The following is a 17,930-nucleotide window of genomic DNA, read 5'->3' as shown; positions in this document are numbered from 1 at the left end:
GGGTATGCCAACAAAAATGGCTGGTCTTGAATAACACAGAATCTGGAACTGAGACAAAATCCTGGTTTGACAAATCTTTCTTTTAATTCTATTTAATATCCTATCTGCATAATCTGCATGCTGTCTGCACAAAGAATAGTGATTTTCTTTGATAATTATTCGAACTCCAGTGGAATATACCCTTGCATAGTTAATTCTTAATTTGTTTTGATGGTAAATCCTTAATTGATTATTTGAGAAACAGTCTCCTAGCTTTAATAAGAAGTACCTTTGGAAAGTGTCTAATTGCAGTGGATGTTTTATATCACTATATGAATTTGAACTGTTTGAGCTATAAAATAATGAGCTTTAATTTTGATGAATGGATGCTCTTTACTTGAATTCAAAGTTGATTCTAAAGTTAATGCTTTCTATGTTATTAAGTATCAATTTGTCTTTGTTGTGAGTTGCTCTGCTATATTCTTGAATTAAACATGAAGAATTGGTCCTTCAAATTGAGATTTTGCCTGCTAATCCTGAAAGCTTGATTACTTGAACTTGTGATGCAAGAGATTGAAATTTATGTTGAAAATCAATCTATACTCGGTTACTTCCACATTGATGTTGGATCTGATTGCATTTTGGGGTCCATGAGTTTCAATTTGTACTTTGAAGAGATCTCCAAATGCCTACCATATATTTGATAAATTCTCTATGTGAGTTCAAAAGAAGTTCAAGAAAGTATAACGTTGCTGTTTGGAAAAAAGTTACCCTGAGTTCTTGACTTTGTGTTGGTTATCAAGTGTTTCTGATGCTATGCCTTATATTATTTGGCCAACTTTCATTTTAAACTGCCATTTTACTTAGAAAACCTTAGGTTTGGGTGTTGTGTGCTTGAGTTATCATAAGCTATAAAATTTCTCCTACAATTAAACGCTGTTTTGATGATAATTTGCTTGCTTACCAGACTATATGTATGTAATGATGTGGAACTTTAATCATACTATTTTCATAGAAAATAAGCATTTGGTTATTACATGATTCTTAAATGGAATTAAGGTTTTTCTTTTAAAGTCAGAGTGCAGTATGGTTAATAGGCTTGCATATACATTTTGGAAGAGTCTTCATCATATGTCTTGTGAAGTATCTATAACTATCAAATTTTATGTGCTTAATAGGTTCAAGGGTACCAGAAATTGAGTATTGGCTAACAAATATGATAAGATTTCACTTTTTTTTTTTTTTTTGCCTCATTGTATCTATATAAGATTTCACTTTTTAGTTATCCTGTCATGATTTTTGCTTCAAGCAACATGGATTTTGGTTTTGGTTTTGTGAAGCTTGAAGCTTTGAACCTTGGATGAATGTTCATTGAATTGATGGTGGAATGATTCTGATTTAGATAAACTAGCTTAGGCTGATCATAAGAAGTGTTCCATTGTGTTTTTGCTGCTTAGTTTAGTAATTGAGAAGACTCATTCATAATACTGAGAAAACTCATTTCTTTAAGGTTTTGGATTTTGAATATTGTTCCTGTACAATTTGCATGTTTGTGCGCTTCTTACATATTTTGATATTGTCAATGTTATATTATATTTTATCTCATGCTAACAAGGTGATGAGTTGACAGGTGATGAGTTGACTAAAAACAGTCAAAGCATAAAACATTAAGTACAGAAAAAGAAAGGAGCAACAGGTATGCACTCTTTTCTCTACCCCAGGCGGGAGAGTTTTTAACGAGGCATAACCTTTTAAAAATGTTCAAGGGCGTATGCACTCTTTTCTCTACCCCAGGCGGGAGAGTTTTTAACGAGGCATAACCTTTTATAAAATGTTCAAGGGCGTAACATTTTATTTGTATGCACTCTTTTCTCTACCCCAGGCGGGAGAGTTTTTAACGAGGCATCAACTATAAATGAATAACAGGTATGCACTCTTTTCTCAACCCCAGGCGGGAGAGTTTTAACGAGGCATAACCTTTTTAAAGTGATCAAGGGCGTATCATTTTACTTATTTCTTTTACCCATAGCGGAAACTTATCAACTAAGGTCTATCAATTGGGCGACGTCAGACAATTGAGAAAAGAGTAAGTCTCTTAAAACAAGAGCATTCGACCACGAATTCATAAGCACAGTCTTAAATTGGATTTAAGCTTGTCCAAACTAAGCACAAGTCTCCACGCGAGCATACTAATGAAATCAAATATCGTGACTTTGATTTCCATGAATAACTATGTCAAAAATGAAAATTTGACTAAGTTATATACACGAAGGCCTTATGATTCCAAAGTAGTTGATTAAGTTTAAACTTTATAAAATTTTGAGATTCACTCAAGAGTATTTTACTATATACAGTAAAATAAGAAAGCGATGTGCTTGAATAATGATGAAGGCGGATCAATTCCGATGAAAAGTAAAGAAACACATAATGATTCTGATGGAAAGTTCATCTTACAAAGAATACACTACACTGAGCATAGATGAATGTGCAAGCGATATGAAGTAAGTGTGTTCCATGTTATTGATTTACATTTAAGTCTTCAACTTTTATTTTGTTCAAGTTTCAAATTATTGTGCATTATTACTTGTGGTATTATGAGAGCAGGTTGTAATCATGGTTTAGGAGAAGAGAAAATTATTCATGATAATGACAGTGAGGCTGTGATTGATGCGAAGAGGTGATTTTGGTCAACTTGCACACGCTACACAAAGATCAAGAAGTAACAGCAAAAGTTGAAATGACAAAGGAATGACTACTTAGCTTTTATGCCTTTTAAATTTTGATTTTGGAGCCTGTGTGCCCATTATTTCCTTTGCACATTTTGGGCGTGTCAATTACTTGTTAGTCTTTGTGTAGTGTTGGGTGAGTTGATTACTTGTGGGCTCGAAAAAAGACACACTTCGTCTTAAAGCTTTTAAGACACGGTGTCTTGTGGGCTTGTGGTCTGATATGGGCTTATTGATTAGTTGGGCTTATCAGCCTAATGTAAATATGGGTCACGCAATCCATGGTCCGGGCGGACCGAAACTCAATCTATAAATATCAGACACCACCCAAGCGGTGGGGGATCTAATTTTTCAGGCATTTTTCTAGTTTCGTTCATTCTCTATCGCTCTCAAACTGGTTAGCCCTTGCTTGATAGTTCCATACCGGAACAGATAGTAAAAGAAGATGAAAATATTAAGTTAAAATGAGTACAAATGAGATTAAAGAGGAAATGAAGAGTGAATATATCATAACTAATTTTAATTAGAGGTGTGTGTTAAGTTATAACTTAGTTTTAAGAAAAAATGTTATAACTTGTAAATGTAGAATGTGAGTTATGTCAAAATGTATCCATAGAAAATGTAGAAGAGGTCGAGGAAGAGAGAGATATGAAGAAATAAGAGAGTATGTAAAGATGTGATAGATGATTTAAATGATAGAAAATAGAGAAATAGATAAAAATGAATGTGGAAATAAGGTGGAGATGTGTATGAATCATAATTCCTAGAAATTTGAATTAAGTCAATTTGACTTTGTTCGGAGGAGTTTGGAAAAATTCAAGCCGGCTCAACCCAATGCGGGTTGGTTTGTGAGCTTTTTAGATTTATTCCTATAAAAATGGAAACAAAATGAAAAATTAGAAGAAAAAAAATTGATAGTTATAATAAACTACTTATGACAAATCTTAATAGTGCATTCAACAAATTCAATTCTTCAAGATGATAATATTATTGCAATATTCTACAAAAAAAAATGTTTGGCTCGCGGGACAGCTGGCTCTTTCTGGTGCAAACTCATTTAACTCACGGACTAGATGTGTCGGGTAAGTCTAACCCGAAATATGTGTCAGTTGAACATGTAGTAGTTATTTTCTTTAAGTATTTGACAAGGAAAGCTACTAATTAAAGTAATTATAAGTATTAAAAACAATTTTTATTAACTTCATTCAACTACTGACAGCATTTCTTATGTTAAATTAAAAAAATGTTTTAATTTTTTACAATTACTTTATATGCATTTTATATTTGTTTCTTTTCTATATTATAGAAAATAATAGCTTATATACCTTGATTTCATTTAAATTAAATCCTAACCTTGAAGCTGCAAGTGCAAAAGAGAAGTTGCGGTTGGTTTCTGCTACATCTATCTTCTGTTCGTTCGTTCTTCAGCTTGAGCTTCCAAATCTAAGGTTAGTTTCTCATCAAGCTTTAGTTTCCTTCTCCTGTTATTGCACAATTGCTACTTCTTACTTGCCTTCTAATTGATCGAGGAAATGTCTCATTTGAATCTTGATGATTTTTTTGTTAGTTTCCTAGCATTGAATCTCAAACACATTGATGCAAAGTGACCCTATCATGCATGTGCTTATTGATTTAAGTAATCAATCTATCTTTCTTTTGTACATGTTAAGGTGTTAACTATGAACTGTATCATATAATATCAGGTAACTACACCATGTCGTTGAGGCGTTTCCTAGGCCATTCTGAGGGTGAGGTCATGAGGTCGGACGCAAAACCTTGTTCCAAGTTAATGCGACACACAGCTGGAATTTGTAGTGTTGGTGGAGCATTAGGAGTTTGGATCCTTTGCCGATTGCACTATGGTTCGTTCTACTTCTTGCTTGTTCTACATGCATGTCTGTGAGCTGTTTGCTACTTTTGAAAAATCAAGTCTGTTTCTTATACAATCTATTATCATGTATGTATTCTGGTGGTGCTTTGCGTATTACTTGTTGTCAAATTTTTGGCTTTGTTGGTAGGTCATCGGATTACAATTCCTAGGAGTCTTCGTTGGGCAGCGTGTGGAGCTGTAACTATGAGCTCAAGCACAGCTTTGCGGGTTCGTTTGTTTAGTCCTAAACGTGAGCCCCAGAATATAGCTGCCTATGACACAAAAAAGTAGCACTGATAAATATTGTCACTCCTTTTCTCTTACCCTCCTCATATAGAAATGGAGAAATGACTAATTTTGAGATGTTGCAAGATTGATATCTTGCATTTGTAAGTTTTGTGGTATAAATGCACTTTTTATGGCATCACGAGGGGAAATTAGGGTTTAGGGTATTGAGATGTTGCACAAAGCATGTTTTCATCCTGTATTTTTTTTTTCAAATTCTAATTCTAAATCAGTCCTTTGGCCTATTCCATTGACTTCAACTTAGATTGGGGATTTTAAATGGGAAGTGAAAGAATGATAAAACCTTATATTTTTAAATTAAAAGTGTTGTATAGTATTTATAAAAATTAAAAAGAAACGTGTGAGGCATCCAGCGGGTTTGGTGAATGTGAAGAGTAATTTTCATTCTTGGAAGTGGTCACAATTACAATATAAAGGGACTTGAGTAAAGTTAGGACTTAGGAGCATCAATCCATCAGCATACAAGTGGCGACTTATGAAGACTTCTTGTGCAATAAGGGGTCACCGATGATTTGGGGCTCAAAGTCTGGTTTCATATAGTTGGCGAGTGTCTCTTCATATAACTCGTATCGCGCAGTCATTCTGAAACCCCACTTGTCTTTCACCTGCCTACATAAGTTAAGATCCATATCTGTTACTAACAAGCCATCCCGATTTCGAGACAAAGATGGTGTGCACGATGCATCTGGTGCTGCAACATAACTGGATCCATAAAAGTGCCCAAAATCTGCATGTGCTGGCTTTCCATCCCCAGAAGTAAATGCATTGGGGAATGTCTCAGTCCCAACGCGATTGATTGCAGCAACAAAGTAACTATTTGCTATTGCACCGTTACGCGCCTGAAATAAAATAACACTTTTTTAAAACGTAATATATGATCATGCATAGGGATGTATTAGAAACATTATATAAAATCATTAATGTGCCTTCATCCAACAACTTTAGCTTTTGGAATAGTTGATTCATGACAAATTTCATGCTAAATATCAACCTATAAGCATTAGCATCAAATCATAACTATATTCAATAGCAACCTAAACCCATCAAAAAAGATCCATGTTCAATCTAAGCACCAGAAACAAGAATTAGTTGAAGAGAGTCTAGTGTCTTTAATCATTATAAAATAACTAACCTCTATTGACCACATTGGTTCGCTAAGTTCACCCACTGTGGCAGAAGGGTTGAAGACAATCTCTGCACCATTCAAGCCGAAGGCTAACCAATTTAAAGGATGGTGCCTGCCATAGCATATATTAATGCCAATCTTTCCAAATTGCGTTTCAAATACAGGATGGCCAGTATTTCCTTCTATATAATATGTACTCTCATTGAAGTCCCCAACTCTTGGTATATGGTTCTGTCAAATGTTTTGTGTTCATAAGATAACTGAAAGAGAAGCTGTAAGTTAAAAATAGATGCAGCAAAGCTAAGGGAATTTACCTTCCTGTGCTTTCCAATTATATTGCCATGATTTCCAATTACAACAACAGTGTTCCAGATAACCTCTCCATGGTTCATGTCCCTCTCGAGTATTGGACTTATGATCACCATGTTATATTTAAGAGCAAAGCTTTGCAAAAATTGTGTTGATTCCCCATCAACAGGTTCTGCAAATTCACACCATCTCTTCTCTCTTGTACAAAAGGCAAATGGCATCATCCATGCTTCCTACACAATGCCATTATATGAAAACATTTAATATTTTCATACCAAAGTCTGAAATCAATAGATAAATAAATGTTGATACTTATGTAACCACCTACTTGCAAGCATAATATGTTGACCCCTGAAGAACCAGCAGCATCAATGATTGGCTTTACTTTCTCAAATAGAGCCTTTTTCTGGTCAGCAAAGTGAGCAGTTGTTGGAAGGGCAATAGAGTTTTGAATCAAACCAACCCTCACAATTCGAGGTTCTCTTAATAGCTCTTTTTCAGCATGAAAGGAATAAGCCTGAAAGGAATCAACTTAAAATCATTATCAATCAGAAACTGCATAAATAACTAACTGGTAGAGTTTCTATCTTGGAGAAAGAAGCCATGGTTAACTAAAGGACTAAAGTAAAGCCATCTCATTTAACTAATAAGAGCTAATAGATTCCAACAATGATTTAACAGACAACAGCCAGACAAGAAGAAAAGAAAGATCTAACAAGTTAATAATGCAATATTTGTTTCAGAAAAAAGAGAATCATCTTCATACATGGAAAAGTAAATTGTATTTCACCTGGAGGTCAAAACCATGTTGCACAGACAGATCTGTAGCAGATTCTGGGAGAACAATTGTGTCAAGTGGTTTTCCACAATTAAGCCCAGTAAGCAAGCGGTTGACTTCCTGCACCAATGAATGCATTAAGCCAATTTTAGAATGAACATATACATATACAATCCCATATCAACCTAAATTAATAGAACATGAATGAATTCAATTGATTTGAAATTGAAATTGAAAGCAAGCAAGCACCTGATAGTGATGGGGTTTGAGATTATCCTTGAGAAGATGGTGAAGAGAGTCGTAGCCACAGACAGAAGCGTCGCCGGAGGACTTGGGTTGTTCTTCTTTCACTGCTCCGTTTTGGGTGCTCTTCTCCATCTTCCACCTTCTTCCGTCGATCGAACAGAGTGATTGCTGATTGCTGATTGCTGATTGCTGATTGGAATACGCAAGATAATCAATATATACTTAAAAAAAAGAAATAACTATTACGTTACATATTTAATTCTGGAAAAAATTAATAGAGCAAACTCAATTTTGACTTTGCTATTTCTTTAAACATGCCCAATATGTAACGTGAATGAGTCACGGGTCATTAAGGTAGTGCAAAAAAAAGTTAGCTAACAAATTTTCTTTCACCAGTTTATTTTTTTTTTTGGTTATTCTCTACAACTTGATTTTTCAAAAAACAGCTAACTCAATAGCTTCTTAGTGTGAAAATATCAAAAGCGTCAGATTTGGAAAGGATGTGAAACTCATAGCAAGAATCAGTCAGCTTTGGTCTATTCCAAGTTTTAAGAATCTCAATCATATACTATAGAGATATATGGTTCTACTTGATGCAAATGTTGTTTTACATTCTTTCTTCTTTTTTTCACTTTCTCAGATCCATGCTTAGAGTTTTCTAAATTTCCTTATAATTTTTTTTTTCATTTTTTTAGGGTGATAAAAATTCAAGCAGTCGTTGACAATATAACGTTGTGAAGTCTTTTAACAAAGATCCGTAAGAAAGGAATGTTTATAAATTTCAAATTTTGGCCATAGGTGCTAATGCCACTGGTCAATTTAGGGCTACAAAGCATAATCATAAACTTAATTTCAAAAAGACTACCGTCAAAAAATGTGATTCATCAATCTCAATTGTTCCTTCAAATAGCTTCCAATTCCTCATTCTGCCTGAACTAGAATCAAGGAATTTGGATTCTAATTACCTAATACGGTTGTCTTATTATTCAATGATTTACTTTTATTTCTATCACTTCAATTTTGATCCACCACCTAATAGTTTATTTTTTAACAAATTCTATAGAAATGAAGATGTCATTGGTCTGCTGGTTGATGTCCTTAGAGATAAATAATGAGAGAACAAAGGAGAAAAATCAAACTATATTGTTGTTGAGCTTGATGTTGATGGGTGAGTGATTTAAATATTTTTTACACTATTCATCACATAAGAAGTATTAACATTGATCGTTTTTTACTAATTGAATAGATAACAAGACAATACAACGAATTCTTGAATTAACTTTAAGCTTCAATAGTATTCTAGGATACAATACTATTTTTTATACATTCATTTTCATGCAATGGGACATTAGTAGCATAAAATAAACATTTAATGTTTTTATTCTGAATTATTTCGAATTTCAAGTGTAATATATATATATATTTTTCCCTAAGCTTCTCAATATCCTTCGTGCCAACTCAATCCCATTTTATATTGGTCTGATCATAGTTAGATCCTAACATTATCGAGTTGCGTTAGGTTTATGGATTGGTTATAGTCTATAAATTAACCCGATCAATATTTAAGGTCAGGTGAGAGACAACCAGAACCCTTCATAACCCGTCTCTTAAACACGTCTACTCAAAAGTGTGAGAAAAAGAAGTAAAGGTAAAATAGAACAATCCACTAAAGGAGTCATATATTTTACAAACTTGCGAAATAAGAATGTCAAAACATGATGGCATACTCCCATATATTTTACAAATTTAAAGTCATTGTCTTCAAAAGTGTTTTCCTCAACTCACCAAATATTTCTCTAAACTCGAGCTGCAAGGTAATTTAAGCGGTTAGGTAAAAACCACATAGAAAGAAATATTAAAGCCTCCGTAAAATAGCTCAAGTGGTAGGAACATTCCATTCCACGTACTCATTGAGTGAGGGAGTTAATCATACCCAATAGTTGAAGCGCCACGTGTTGGTTTGCCACTTGAAGCGTTGAAGAATCAAAGTCCAGCAATGCAAAGTTGCAAACTCACTCACGCCACAGATTGATGCCGAGCACACAGAAAAACAAAAAGAAAATGTGAGAGAGAATTCAATTCAATATATTAACTAACAGATTCCAATTTTCCAAACCTCAACTACCATTCCATATTTCCATTCTTCCAACCAACAACACTTCCTTCTATTTTCCACCGGAGAACGGAAAGAAAATGGCCAGAAACGGCGAGGTAGAGGAAGAGGAAGAGGAAGAGAATCTCGTCGCCACCGCCACAACCACCGGAACGAGAGCCAGAACAGACCCGTTCTTAGTAACCTGCAAGTGCTTCAGCGTCATCACCTCTTTGGCTGCCATTCTCTGCATCGCCGTCAATGTCCTCTCCGCTGTTCGTTCCTTCAAAAACGCATCTGATGTACGTAACCAACCCTCTCAATTTTCAATCGCTTTCCTTCTCATCAATCAATGTTGTTGATTTGCTGTTTTCTTCAGATTTTCGATGGTATTTTTCGCTGTTACGCGGTTGTGATTGCAGCTTTCGTTGTCCTCGCTGAGACTGAGTGGAGTTTCATCATCAAATTCTCTCAGGTTTCGTTTTCATTTCTTCTTTAACTCTCTATTTCATCATTCATATCACAATTTTATCGATCAATCATTTGCTGCAGGTTTTGGAGTATTGGGCTGCAAGGGGCATGCTGCAAATCTTGTATGTAATTTGATTTACTCACAATTCTTTTGCTTACTTGTTGTCACCACTGGATCATGGTGATTTTGGCATACTCACTCACTCACAGCTTAGTTTGGGCTTATATATGTACAATTTCTTAGTTGATAATGAGAATACATGTTCAGGTTCAAAGTTAAAAATACTGTAATGCTTTTTAATTGCATTCTGTAAGAGGGTGATTATGGGAGTTTTGCTGGTAAATGTTTGTGCTTAATTTATGTATTGAGCTACATTAATTATAGGGGTTTACTTTGATACTCATTTCGGTACATAAAAATTTGGGTGAGTTCCGCTTCGGTTACCACCACATGAGAGCATGCCTGATTGCCCACCAACACAACTCTCACACAACATTATAAGAGGAAGTGATTTGTCATTACGGAGTGAGACAACATGTGCTTGCTGTTTACTTTGATACTCCCTTAAGAAGGGAATTCTATATTACTTTTCCAAAATGCAAATAGCTGATAGACACTTGATTGGAATTAGATAAATGTGAGGTGATATGAAGAGCAATGAAATTAGATAAATTAGAGATGGAGGTGTTATTGGTGTCTAAAAATTGGGATTGATTTTAAAATTACAAACCTGAGTAATGGAAGGTAAAAACTAGATAATGGAAAATTACAGTCTGAGTGATAAAATTGTAGCTTCCATGGATTTATGTTTTAGGATTTAACGTTAGGCGTATAATCTCTAATTTCACTGAAGCTTGTGTACTACTCTCTTTTTTGGAGGACTATTTAGAGTGTCGAGAAATGTTGTAGAAAGAACCCAAGTTGGAAAGATATCTGTTGACTTCATGATGCATGAACTGTGTGGTTTTGTTTCTAACTTGTGGTTTTATTTCTGCAGTGTTGGAGTCATGACAAGGGCTTTCCCTGACTATACTAGGGCGCGCGAGTGGATTATTCTTCTTCAGAACATAGCGAGCTATTTGCTTCTTGCATGTGGCTTTGTTTATCTTATTTCAGTAAGATTATTGAAGAGATTTTATTACTTCAATTTTATATGTTCTGTATGTTGAACTGTTTCACACTTCACAGTATGTTCTCAAAGTATGTTTATATGCAGTACAAAATAATTTGATTCTTTCAAAAAAAAAATTACAAATATTTAATTTTATTATATGTAGCTTTTCTGTTGACTTGGCTATATAGTAGGTATGTAATACAGTACAATCAATCTGAGCTCAAATATTGTCAAATGTATGACTTCAATAGTTCCTTTAATTATTATTTTTCCAAACAGAAAACAGTTTTTATTCCAAGATATTTTAATTTGCATATAGTGTTCTATTGCCCAGGAGACTAGATATTTTATTTCATCTCCCAATGCCTTTGTTTGATATACCTTTTGTGGGACAGAGTTGAAATGATTTTTGTAATAGGTTATGCTCACTCTTCTTTTTTCTTCTGTAACTTTTCTTAATGAATCCTCTAGTAATATCTTCTCTACTTTGTATGAAAAAAAACCTGACATTTTGTCTGCTTTCATTGTTTTATTATTTGAAGGGAGTCCTGTGCATTGGTTTTCTTAAACGTGCTCGTCAGAAGCAGGCAATTACAACAGAGCAAGCAGCCAAGGATTTGGAGGTATGATGCTATGCTCAGATTTTACAATTTAATCTCATTATTTCCATTTGCATGTCTATTATATAAGTTATGATTCCTGAGTTGCAATGATATCATAATAATGCTCTAATTGTGACATGATGGGTGACCCTGATTACCTGATAATGTACTGTGCATGATGAGAAAACGTATGCACTAAAGAGATCTAAAAGATTTCAATCATAGTAATGATAGATGCATATGGTTTGGCATTTTAAATTCTGAAGACAATGAAGAGTTGAACATATGATTTAAGAATATTGTGTACTGGACTCTACCTACTAGTTGTTCAAATAAATTTGTATTAACGTAGTTGTAATAGTGCTTTCCCTTTACAAGTCCATTATCATTAGTGCAGATTTGGATACAATGACCAAGACCATGAACATTTTTCAATCTTCACTAAGAAAATTGACTGTTTTACATCTCTCAGTGGCTTTTCATCTCCATTTTATAAAAAATCATGTTTTACTGAGAAAAACCTTGCTGTATTTACTTGTTTTATGGACACTTGCAGGAATTGGAACGGCGCAAAGCGGAACTTGAACAACTACTCCTTGCAGAAAGAGTTTAAAACTGTATCTTTTTGAAATAAGTTGTGCTGCCTGCTGAAATTGATCCATCGCAAAGATTCACCTACGAATATGTTTATGACATTGTCGATTGTTTGTTCATTCTTTGTAGCTATGTAATTTTGTTATTTCAGGATAGGGTATGAGCCTATTTTTGTAAATATACTACGTAATATTTGTTTGCAACTTTTGTTAGATGACAGACTCATCACTCTATAAAACAGTTCACAGTACATCAGCATGGAAATTGTTTTTACTTGGTTGAAATCTAAATACTCAAATTTTTAATGTCTAGCATTATGAGATTTTCATTCAACAAGATATACATCTACGTTTTATATTAAAAATGCTTCAAGGTATACATTCAGTTCATGTGGTTCTATATAAATGCAGATAGGGAAACTTATTTGGATATTCAATTTCATGCATCATCGTGTTCGAAGTATCTGCGTTCCTGAGAGTGTTACTTACGCCTTCCCTGCTTGTCCTTTGATGCATCCCACTTTAGAGAAAATTTTGTAAGGCCTTCTTTATAGACTCCAAGGTTTACCCCATTCCTGACCAAAATGCTTGTTACTCCCATTTTTGAGACCTGTAATTGCCACTGCAATTCATGTTACATATATATATGACAGATTAATCTTTTTTTCCCCTTTCAAAACAGGAAAAGAGAGAACACCAAATTGTACCACATCCAAAACTGTTAATTCCGAAAGAAAAAGAATACAGTTGAGAAATTCTTTAAACAGAAAAATCCACACCCAAGTCCCTACAGAATTTCAACAAGAAACCATGATCAAATCTGGTATGAAAACTATTGATTCCATGTACAACAATAACCCCACCATTCAAGATGCCATCAAAGAAAATAACACAAATCTGTGTCAAAGCCTAATCACTTAAATGCAACTTCTATGACATTAGGATTATGATTTCGTAAGTCTGGAACTTTCGGCTATATAAACACATTAAAAGAAGCATAACAAACTCAAACATAATTTCTTCAAATTTTTTAGCTTAGGAGTTAGGACTAAGTTGAAAATGAGGAAGCTAGCATTGACAAATAAAAATATTAAGAAACTTCATCAAGAAAAAGAGAGATTGATAGACGCATCTCTGTTACCCCTTGAATGTTATTATCATCATCATCAAAGAAGAGCATTGATTTAAAGGGCACCCCAGTGCTTGAATGGATTTTCTGAAAATGATCTGTTTTGTTTTGCCAGCTGTAAAATATTTCCTGCACAATCAGAAACATGAATTGAATGTTGTCAACACAAAAGATCAGAAGCATATATACTTTGAAAAAGGGTTTTTTTTTAAAGTGATGTTAGTGTATGTAAGTATTTCAGCTGCAAAAATGTGTGTGTCTCTACTGGAAAACTACTTTCAACAAGTCAGTCCTAATGATATAACAATATTCATTAGTAGAACTTCCTTTTATGAAATAAATGCACAACCACAGAACTATATGATTGAGAACACAACACACCTTGGTAACAAACATTGAGCTGATGCTGAGTTTGTCAAGAAACGTTGTTGCTATGTCAGGAGTTGGTGATTTAGAAGCAATGGCAACATCAATCCCCTCACCTTTGAGCGCATACATGATGCCTTTGACATGAGGGTACAAAGAAGGTGTGTCCCGCTTGGAGCGGCACTCACTGAAAGTTGCACACACATCTTCAGATACTCTAAAGTTTTACTTATAATGAAGACACACTTAGCATATAGGATTATATGGTCTTGTGTGCATTGGTGAAGTGGTAAAACCAGAAAGAAGAAGCTAAGTAGGAAAAGAAGAGATAAGGGAAAGAGAGATGTGTGTGTACCAGTAGAAAGGCCAAAGAGTGTAATCAAGATCGAAAACAACGAGCCTTGGTAGCACTTGGAATACTCCCATCATTTGCAGTGCCTCTGCTTTCACCTTCTCCACATCCTCCATCTCTCTCTCTCAGTCTCTCCAATTGGATGATGTACCGATGGTTCTTAACTATCCTGTGTTGGGTTGGTATATATGTACTTAATTAATATATGTGAATGATTATAAGTGAAAGAAACTTACACAATTTGTTTTTAATTAAAGTAATAAATTATTGCTTCAATTTAAACATACCCGACCGACCCAATCAGACCGGTCCGAAGGAGAGTGGGCTGATCCAAATTGGAACTGCCATCATCAGTGATTCATAAGTGTTGTCGAATACAAGGTTTCATGTTACTGTGTAGCCTGTATGATCCTCTTCCCCTCTCCGCTTCCGGTCACCGGTTATCATCATCCTCTCTTCAACAAGGTAACGCTACAACTCTCTCTCTCTCTCACACACTTCCATGCCTACAATGCACACATGTCATTACTGCTTTGAGCTATGGATTCTGCATATTCTGGAATTGGTATTATTATTTTATCCCAACCCATTTCAATCTCTACTAGATATTTCCTTGCATTCAATTATTCTGTTACCCAACTGGCTTTTAGGTGTCAGGGGTTTTTATTTATGCATTTTCTATGCTATTCACTTAATTGCTGAATGCCTCCAAACACACTGCCTCATTTCCATTAGCACTTTCCAAAATAATAAGTGTGTATCCACACCAAGTATTCTTATAAGCTACGGTGTAGACTTAGGGTGCGTTTGGGCTAACAACTTAATTAAGCGCTTACGTTTATGTTTATGTTTATGCGCATATTCATTAGCTAATTTGAGAGGCTTATTGAAATAACCTCAAAATAGTTAGGCATAAGCACTTATTCATATGCTGTTTTATACAGCTTATGGGAAAAAGCTTAAAACAGCTTGTAGGTAGGTCATATGCTATCAACATAAGCTCTGCCAAACACTTGCTTAAGCACTTATGCTATAAGATAATCTCAAATAAGCTCTTCCAAACGGGGTCTAGTCACATAGAAGCCTAGCCATAGATTTAGAAATTTATATTCTTGAAAGTTTGGGACAGTTTACAATTTACATTGCCGTAGAAAACTTGAAACCTCATCAGCTGTATGCAATACATGCCCCTTTATAATCTTTAAGTGATTCATAGTACTAATGCATACTATAAGGTTGCTGTGGCATGTAGTCCTGCCCAAGCCCATCCACTAACGAGTATGTAGCGAGAGGAAAAATGCAAGTGTATACCTTGTGGTTTCTATAGATTAATAAATTGCTATTTGTTTCTCATGTAATTTTCAACCACTTTGAAGATGCACATTCAAAAGTTTAGAAGAAGAACCATGGTTGAATTGTAGAATGCTAACTACCCTTGAGTGCACCGGAAATGGGTATATTTTAGTTTGTTGCTTCAGCCTCTGTTTCAGAGACTCTGGTTTGATCTTCGCATACCCATTTGTTAAAGGGGTAGTGGTTTTAGAATAATTTTCTTATACTTCATTGGTGTGCTAAATAAATTATATCTTTTGCGAGTTTATTGCTAAAAAAACTAATGATACTTTGATAAAAGGATGTATCTCTGAATCAAATATGTTTCCCACGAAACATAGTATGACATATATGATAATAAAAAAGTTTGCATAGATGTTTTTGGGCCCCCTGGCCCCTTATCATGAATGATATTTACAGGGTGTGGCTGCCAATTACATGCCCCTCCAGATTACATCAATAAATTTAATCCAATATATTCTAGTTTGAAGTTTAACTCATGTTGATTTAGTGTTCAATGGGTGATGCATCATGCCAAGCACTGCATATAACTTTTTAAAACGTTGAACTTATGCAGATTAGGAGCCTGAAAAGGCGAGATCAGTATACACAGATCTGAAGATTTGCAGAACTGGTTTAAAATTGCTGTTTGTAATAGATGGCTTGTCAAATGGGATCTATGAATCTGCAGTGGAGATTATCAATTACAGAGCATGAAAGCTCTAAAAAACCATATACAGCCTTTTCAGCTTCAAGGGTTCATGGTTGTTGCTGTGAGCCAATTCTTAGTGGACTAACTTCTAATGCTGGCGGGAAGTCTTCACATTTTCCTCAGAGCGGGTAAATGAACTTATTTAACCTTTCTATTTTCCACTGTTCCAAAATCAATATAATAAGTCCTTATTTTATTTTATTTTATTTTATTGTCTTCATATAATTCTTTGATTAATAATAGTTCATCATGTAAGAAGACAATAGAACCCCCTGTTAAAAGAGTTAATGCTTAATGATCAATGAATGATAACTTAATAAGAGTTAATGATAGACCCGCAAAAAATTGCGAGTTAAACCAATAGAAAGGATTTATTTTTGAATGGCCTCTGAAGAATTGGTTTTTACAAAACATAATGCCATCATTTGATTTATATAGTGGACTCCACGATGTAAGAAAAAAGCCTTTGGAGCTATCCAAATGCATATTTTTTTTTTTTTCTTTCCATAGAATACTTCTCTATGGCACGATAAATAAGGATGATTTCAGAAATCAGAAGTCTAATACTCTAATTGATGGTGTTGTTTTAATTGACTGGATTTTTTGGGTGTTTCTATTTTTACTACTAAAGGAATAAAATAGCTATTTCTTACTAATGCAATATCAATTTACCTTGGTTCAGTTTCCTGGGGAGAAAAGCTGTGTGGAAAATAGCTTTTGCCTTGAACACAGGTGGAGTGCCTGGTAACGGTGAGCAACAAAGTCTCAACGATACCAGTTCCAGTTTTGGCGGCACTCGATTGGGTAGGATACTGTCTGCAGGTGGCAGACAACTTCTAGATAAGCTGAACTCTGCGAGGAAGAACGTCCCTATGAAAATATTCCTGCTACTTTTGGGTTTCTACACGGCAAACGCACTAGCTACAATCCTCGGGCAAACTGGTGATTGGGATGTTCTGGTTGCTGGTGTTGTGGTGGCTGCCATTGAGGGAATTGGTATGCTACTATATCGAAAGCCACCTACAGTGAGGACCGGGAGGTTGCAGTCTTTTCTATTGATGTTGAACTACTGGAAAGCAGGCATATGCTTGGGACTCTTTGTAGATGCTTTTAAGTTAGGAAGCTAAGGAATCATAAAACCTGTACCTCTTGGCCTCTCTTTGCAATTTATTATTGTATTTCATAAATCTATGGTAAGCCACAAGTGTGATGCTACTTTTCATCTATTGCTACCTTAGTTCTATGGTGTGCATGTAACTGTAATATATGAATAATATATATAACGATTGCTTAATATATTCCTGAAGGAGAAACTGTTGTTCTTCACACCTGAACTCATTTGCTTGTATACCTGTACTGGTGGCAGAGTTTAGCTGTTTAAGAGTAAAAACTTATAGTGAGAGGCACTGTAGGTACATGTACTTTATGTCGAGTTATAAAGAATAATACTATATTTATTAGATGCTATAGATCCATTGAAATTGAAGTTCTGGTAAGTTATTAATGTTAAGCATCAAACAAAATTTTAAGATTCAATTCCTGGTGACCTTATTGTAAACTGGAAATAATGAAGGGTGAAGACTTTGATATGGACTAAATTTAGGAGAAAGGTGATTGATGACTTTGCTAATATCATAATTACCACATTATATAATTGCATAGTTTTTAGTGCTATTTAATAAAACTTACTGTCAATTTACAGTGAACCAATAGACATACCTATCTGTAATTTAAAAGATATTTTTGAAAGAAATATATGGATTAAACGTTCTAGCTTTAGATGCTTTCATTGTATCCTTATTTATCCTGAATCACAAATTATACTG

At 34.7% G+C, this 17,930-nt stretch overlaps 4 protein-coding genes and 1 long non-coding RNA gene across 6 annotated transcripts; 2 read left to right on the top strand and 3 right to left on the bottom strand.

Annotated features, from left to right (window-relative positions):
• Positions 1-5,238: 5,238 nt before the first annotated feature.
• Positions 5,239-7,558, bottom strand: LOC130714373 (beta-ureidopropionase). The gene is made up of 6 exons (XM_057564275.1): positions 7,344-7,558; positions 7,107-7,214; positions 6,645-6,833; positions 6,322-6,549; positions 6,014-6,238; positions 5,239-5,720 (listed from the first exon to the last, which is right to left on the bottom strand). The coding sequence occupies exons 1-6, from the start codon at positions 7,470-7,472 to the stop codon at positions 5,355-5,357; spliced, it is 1,245 nt and encodes a 414-aa protein (XP_057420258.1). The 5' UTR covers positions 7,473-7,558; the 3' UTR covers positions 5,239-5,354.
• Positions 7,559-8,983: 1,425 nt separating this feature from the next.
• On the bottom strand, positions 8,984-9,374 carry LOC130710818 (uncharacterized). Its single transcript, XR_009010484.1, has 2 exons — positions 9,274-9,374; positions 8,984-9,147 (listed from the first exon to the last, which is right to left on the bottom strand). It is a non-coding gene; the product is annotated as an uncharacterized LOC130710818 (long non-coding RNA).
• Positions 9,375-9,381: 7 nt separating this feature from the next.
• Positions 9,382-12,519, top strand: LOC130710816 (uncharacterized). The gene is made up of 6 exons (XM_057560187.1): positions 9,382-9,734; positions 9,812-9,907; positions 9,985-10,025; positions 10,902-11,019; positions 11,561-11,641; positions 12,177-12,519. The coding sequence occupies exons 1-6, from the start codon at positions 9,534-9,536 to the stop codon at positions 12,231-12,233; spliced, it is 594 nt and encodes a 197-aa protein (XP_057416170.1). The 5' UTR covers positions 9,382-9,533; the 3' UTR covers positions 12,234-12,519.
• On the bottom strand, positions 12,479-14,241 carry LOC130710817 (uncharacterized). 2 transcript variants are annotated; one of them, XM_057560189.1, is made up of 4 exons: positions 14,064-14,241; positions 13,724-13,895; positions 13,344-13,471; positions 12,479-12,823 (listed from the first exon to the last, which is right to left on the bottom strand). In XM_057560189.1, exons 1-4 carry the CDS (start codon positions 14,174-14,176, stop codon positions 12,805-12,807), a joined length of 432 nt encoding a protein of 143 aa, XP_057416172.1. In that variant the 5' UTR covers positions 14,177-14,241; the 3' UTR covers positions 12,479-12,804. The 2 variants fall into 2 exon arrangements, with proteins under 2 accessions (XP_057416172.1, XP_057416171.1); XM_057560188.1 differs by having other exon boundaries at positions 13,355-13,471; positions 14,064-14,238.
• A 132-nt stretch (positions 14,242-14,373) lies between these two features.
• On the top strand, positions 14,374-17,438 carry LOC130710815 (ycf20-like protein). Its single transcript, XM_057560186.1, has 3 exons — positions 14,374-14,525; positions 15,970-16,232; positions 16,787-17,438. Exons 2-3 carry the CDS (start codon positions 16,051-16,053, stop codon positions 17,229-17,231), a joined length of 627 nt encoding a protein of 208 aa, XP_057416169.1. The 5' UTR covers positions 14,374-14,525; positions 15,970-16,050; the 3' UTR covers positions 17,232-17,438.
• Positions 17,439-17,930: the final 492 nt, after the last annotated feature.

The sequence above is a fragment of the Lotus japonicus genome, chromosome 4 (genome assembly GCF_012489685.1).
Source record: "Lotus japonicus ecotype B-129 chromosome 4, LjGifu_v1.2".
NCBI classification, from domain to species: Eukaryota; Viridiplantae; Streptophyta; class Magnoliopsida; order Fabales; family Fabaceae; genus Lotus; species Lotus japonicus.
Note: the sequence above shows the minus strand (reverse complement) of the source record. Positions and strands in the feature narration are given on the sequence as shown.

What these genes read in the sequence shown, in the direction of transcription:
- LOC130710817 (XM_057560188.1), bottom strand. Translation starts at nt 14,176, where the DNA reads ATGGAGGATGTGGAGAAGGTGAAAGCAGAGGCACTGCAAATGATGGGA. An exon ending in ACTCTTTGGCCTTTCTACTG is followed by an intron (nt 13,896 to 14,063) that starts GTACACACACAT and finishes TGCAACTTTCAG; the next exon opens with TGAGTGCCGCTCCAAGCGGG. An exon ending in ATGATAATAACATTCAAGGG is followed by an intron (nt 12,824 to 13,354) that starts GTAACAGAGATG and finishes TGGCAATTACAG; the next exon opens with GTCTCAAAAATGGGAGTAAC.
- LOC130710816 (XM_057560187.1), top strand. Translation starts at nt 9,534, where the DNA reads ATGGCCAGAAACGGCGAGGTAGAGGAAGAGGAAGAGGAAGAGAATCTC. An exon ending in TCATCATCAAATTCTCTCAG is followed by an intron (nt 9,908 to 9,984) that starts GTTTCGTTTTCA and finishes CATTTGCTGCAG; the next exon opens with GTTTTGGAGTATTGGGCTGC. An exon ending in AAGCAGCCAAGGATTTGGAG is followed by an intron (nt 11,642 to 12,176) that starts GTATGATGCTAT and finishes GGACACTTGCAG; the next exon opens with GAATTGGAACGGCGCAAAGC.
- LOC130714373 (XM_057564275.1), bottom strand. Translation starts at nt 7,472, where the DNA reads ATGGAGAAGAGCACCCAAAACGGAGCAGTGAAAGAAGAACAACCCAAG. An exon ending in TCAACATATTATGCTTGCAA is followed by an intron (nt 6,550 to 6,644) that starts GTAGGTGGTTAC and finishes GGCATTGTGTAG; the next exon opens with GAAGCATGGATGATGCCATT. An exon ending in TAATTGGAAAGCACAGGAAG is followed by an intron (nt 6,239 to 6,321) that starts GTAAATTCCCTT and finishes AACATTTGACAG; the next exon opens with AACCATATACCAAGAGTTGG.
- LOC130710815 (XM_057560186.1), top strand. Translation starts at nt 16,051, where the DNA reads ATGGCTTGTCAAATGGGATCTATGAATCTGCAGTGGAGATTATCAATT. An exon ending in TCACATTTTCCTCAGAGCGG is followed by an intron (nt 16,233 to 16,786) that starts GTAAATGAACTT and finishes ACCTTGGTTCAG; the next exon opens with TTTCCTGGGGAGAAAAGCTG.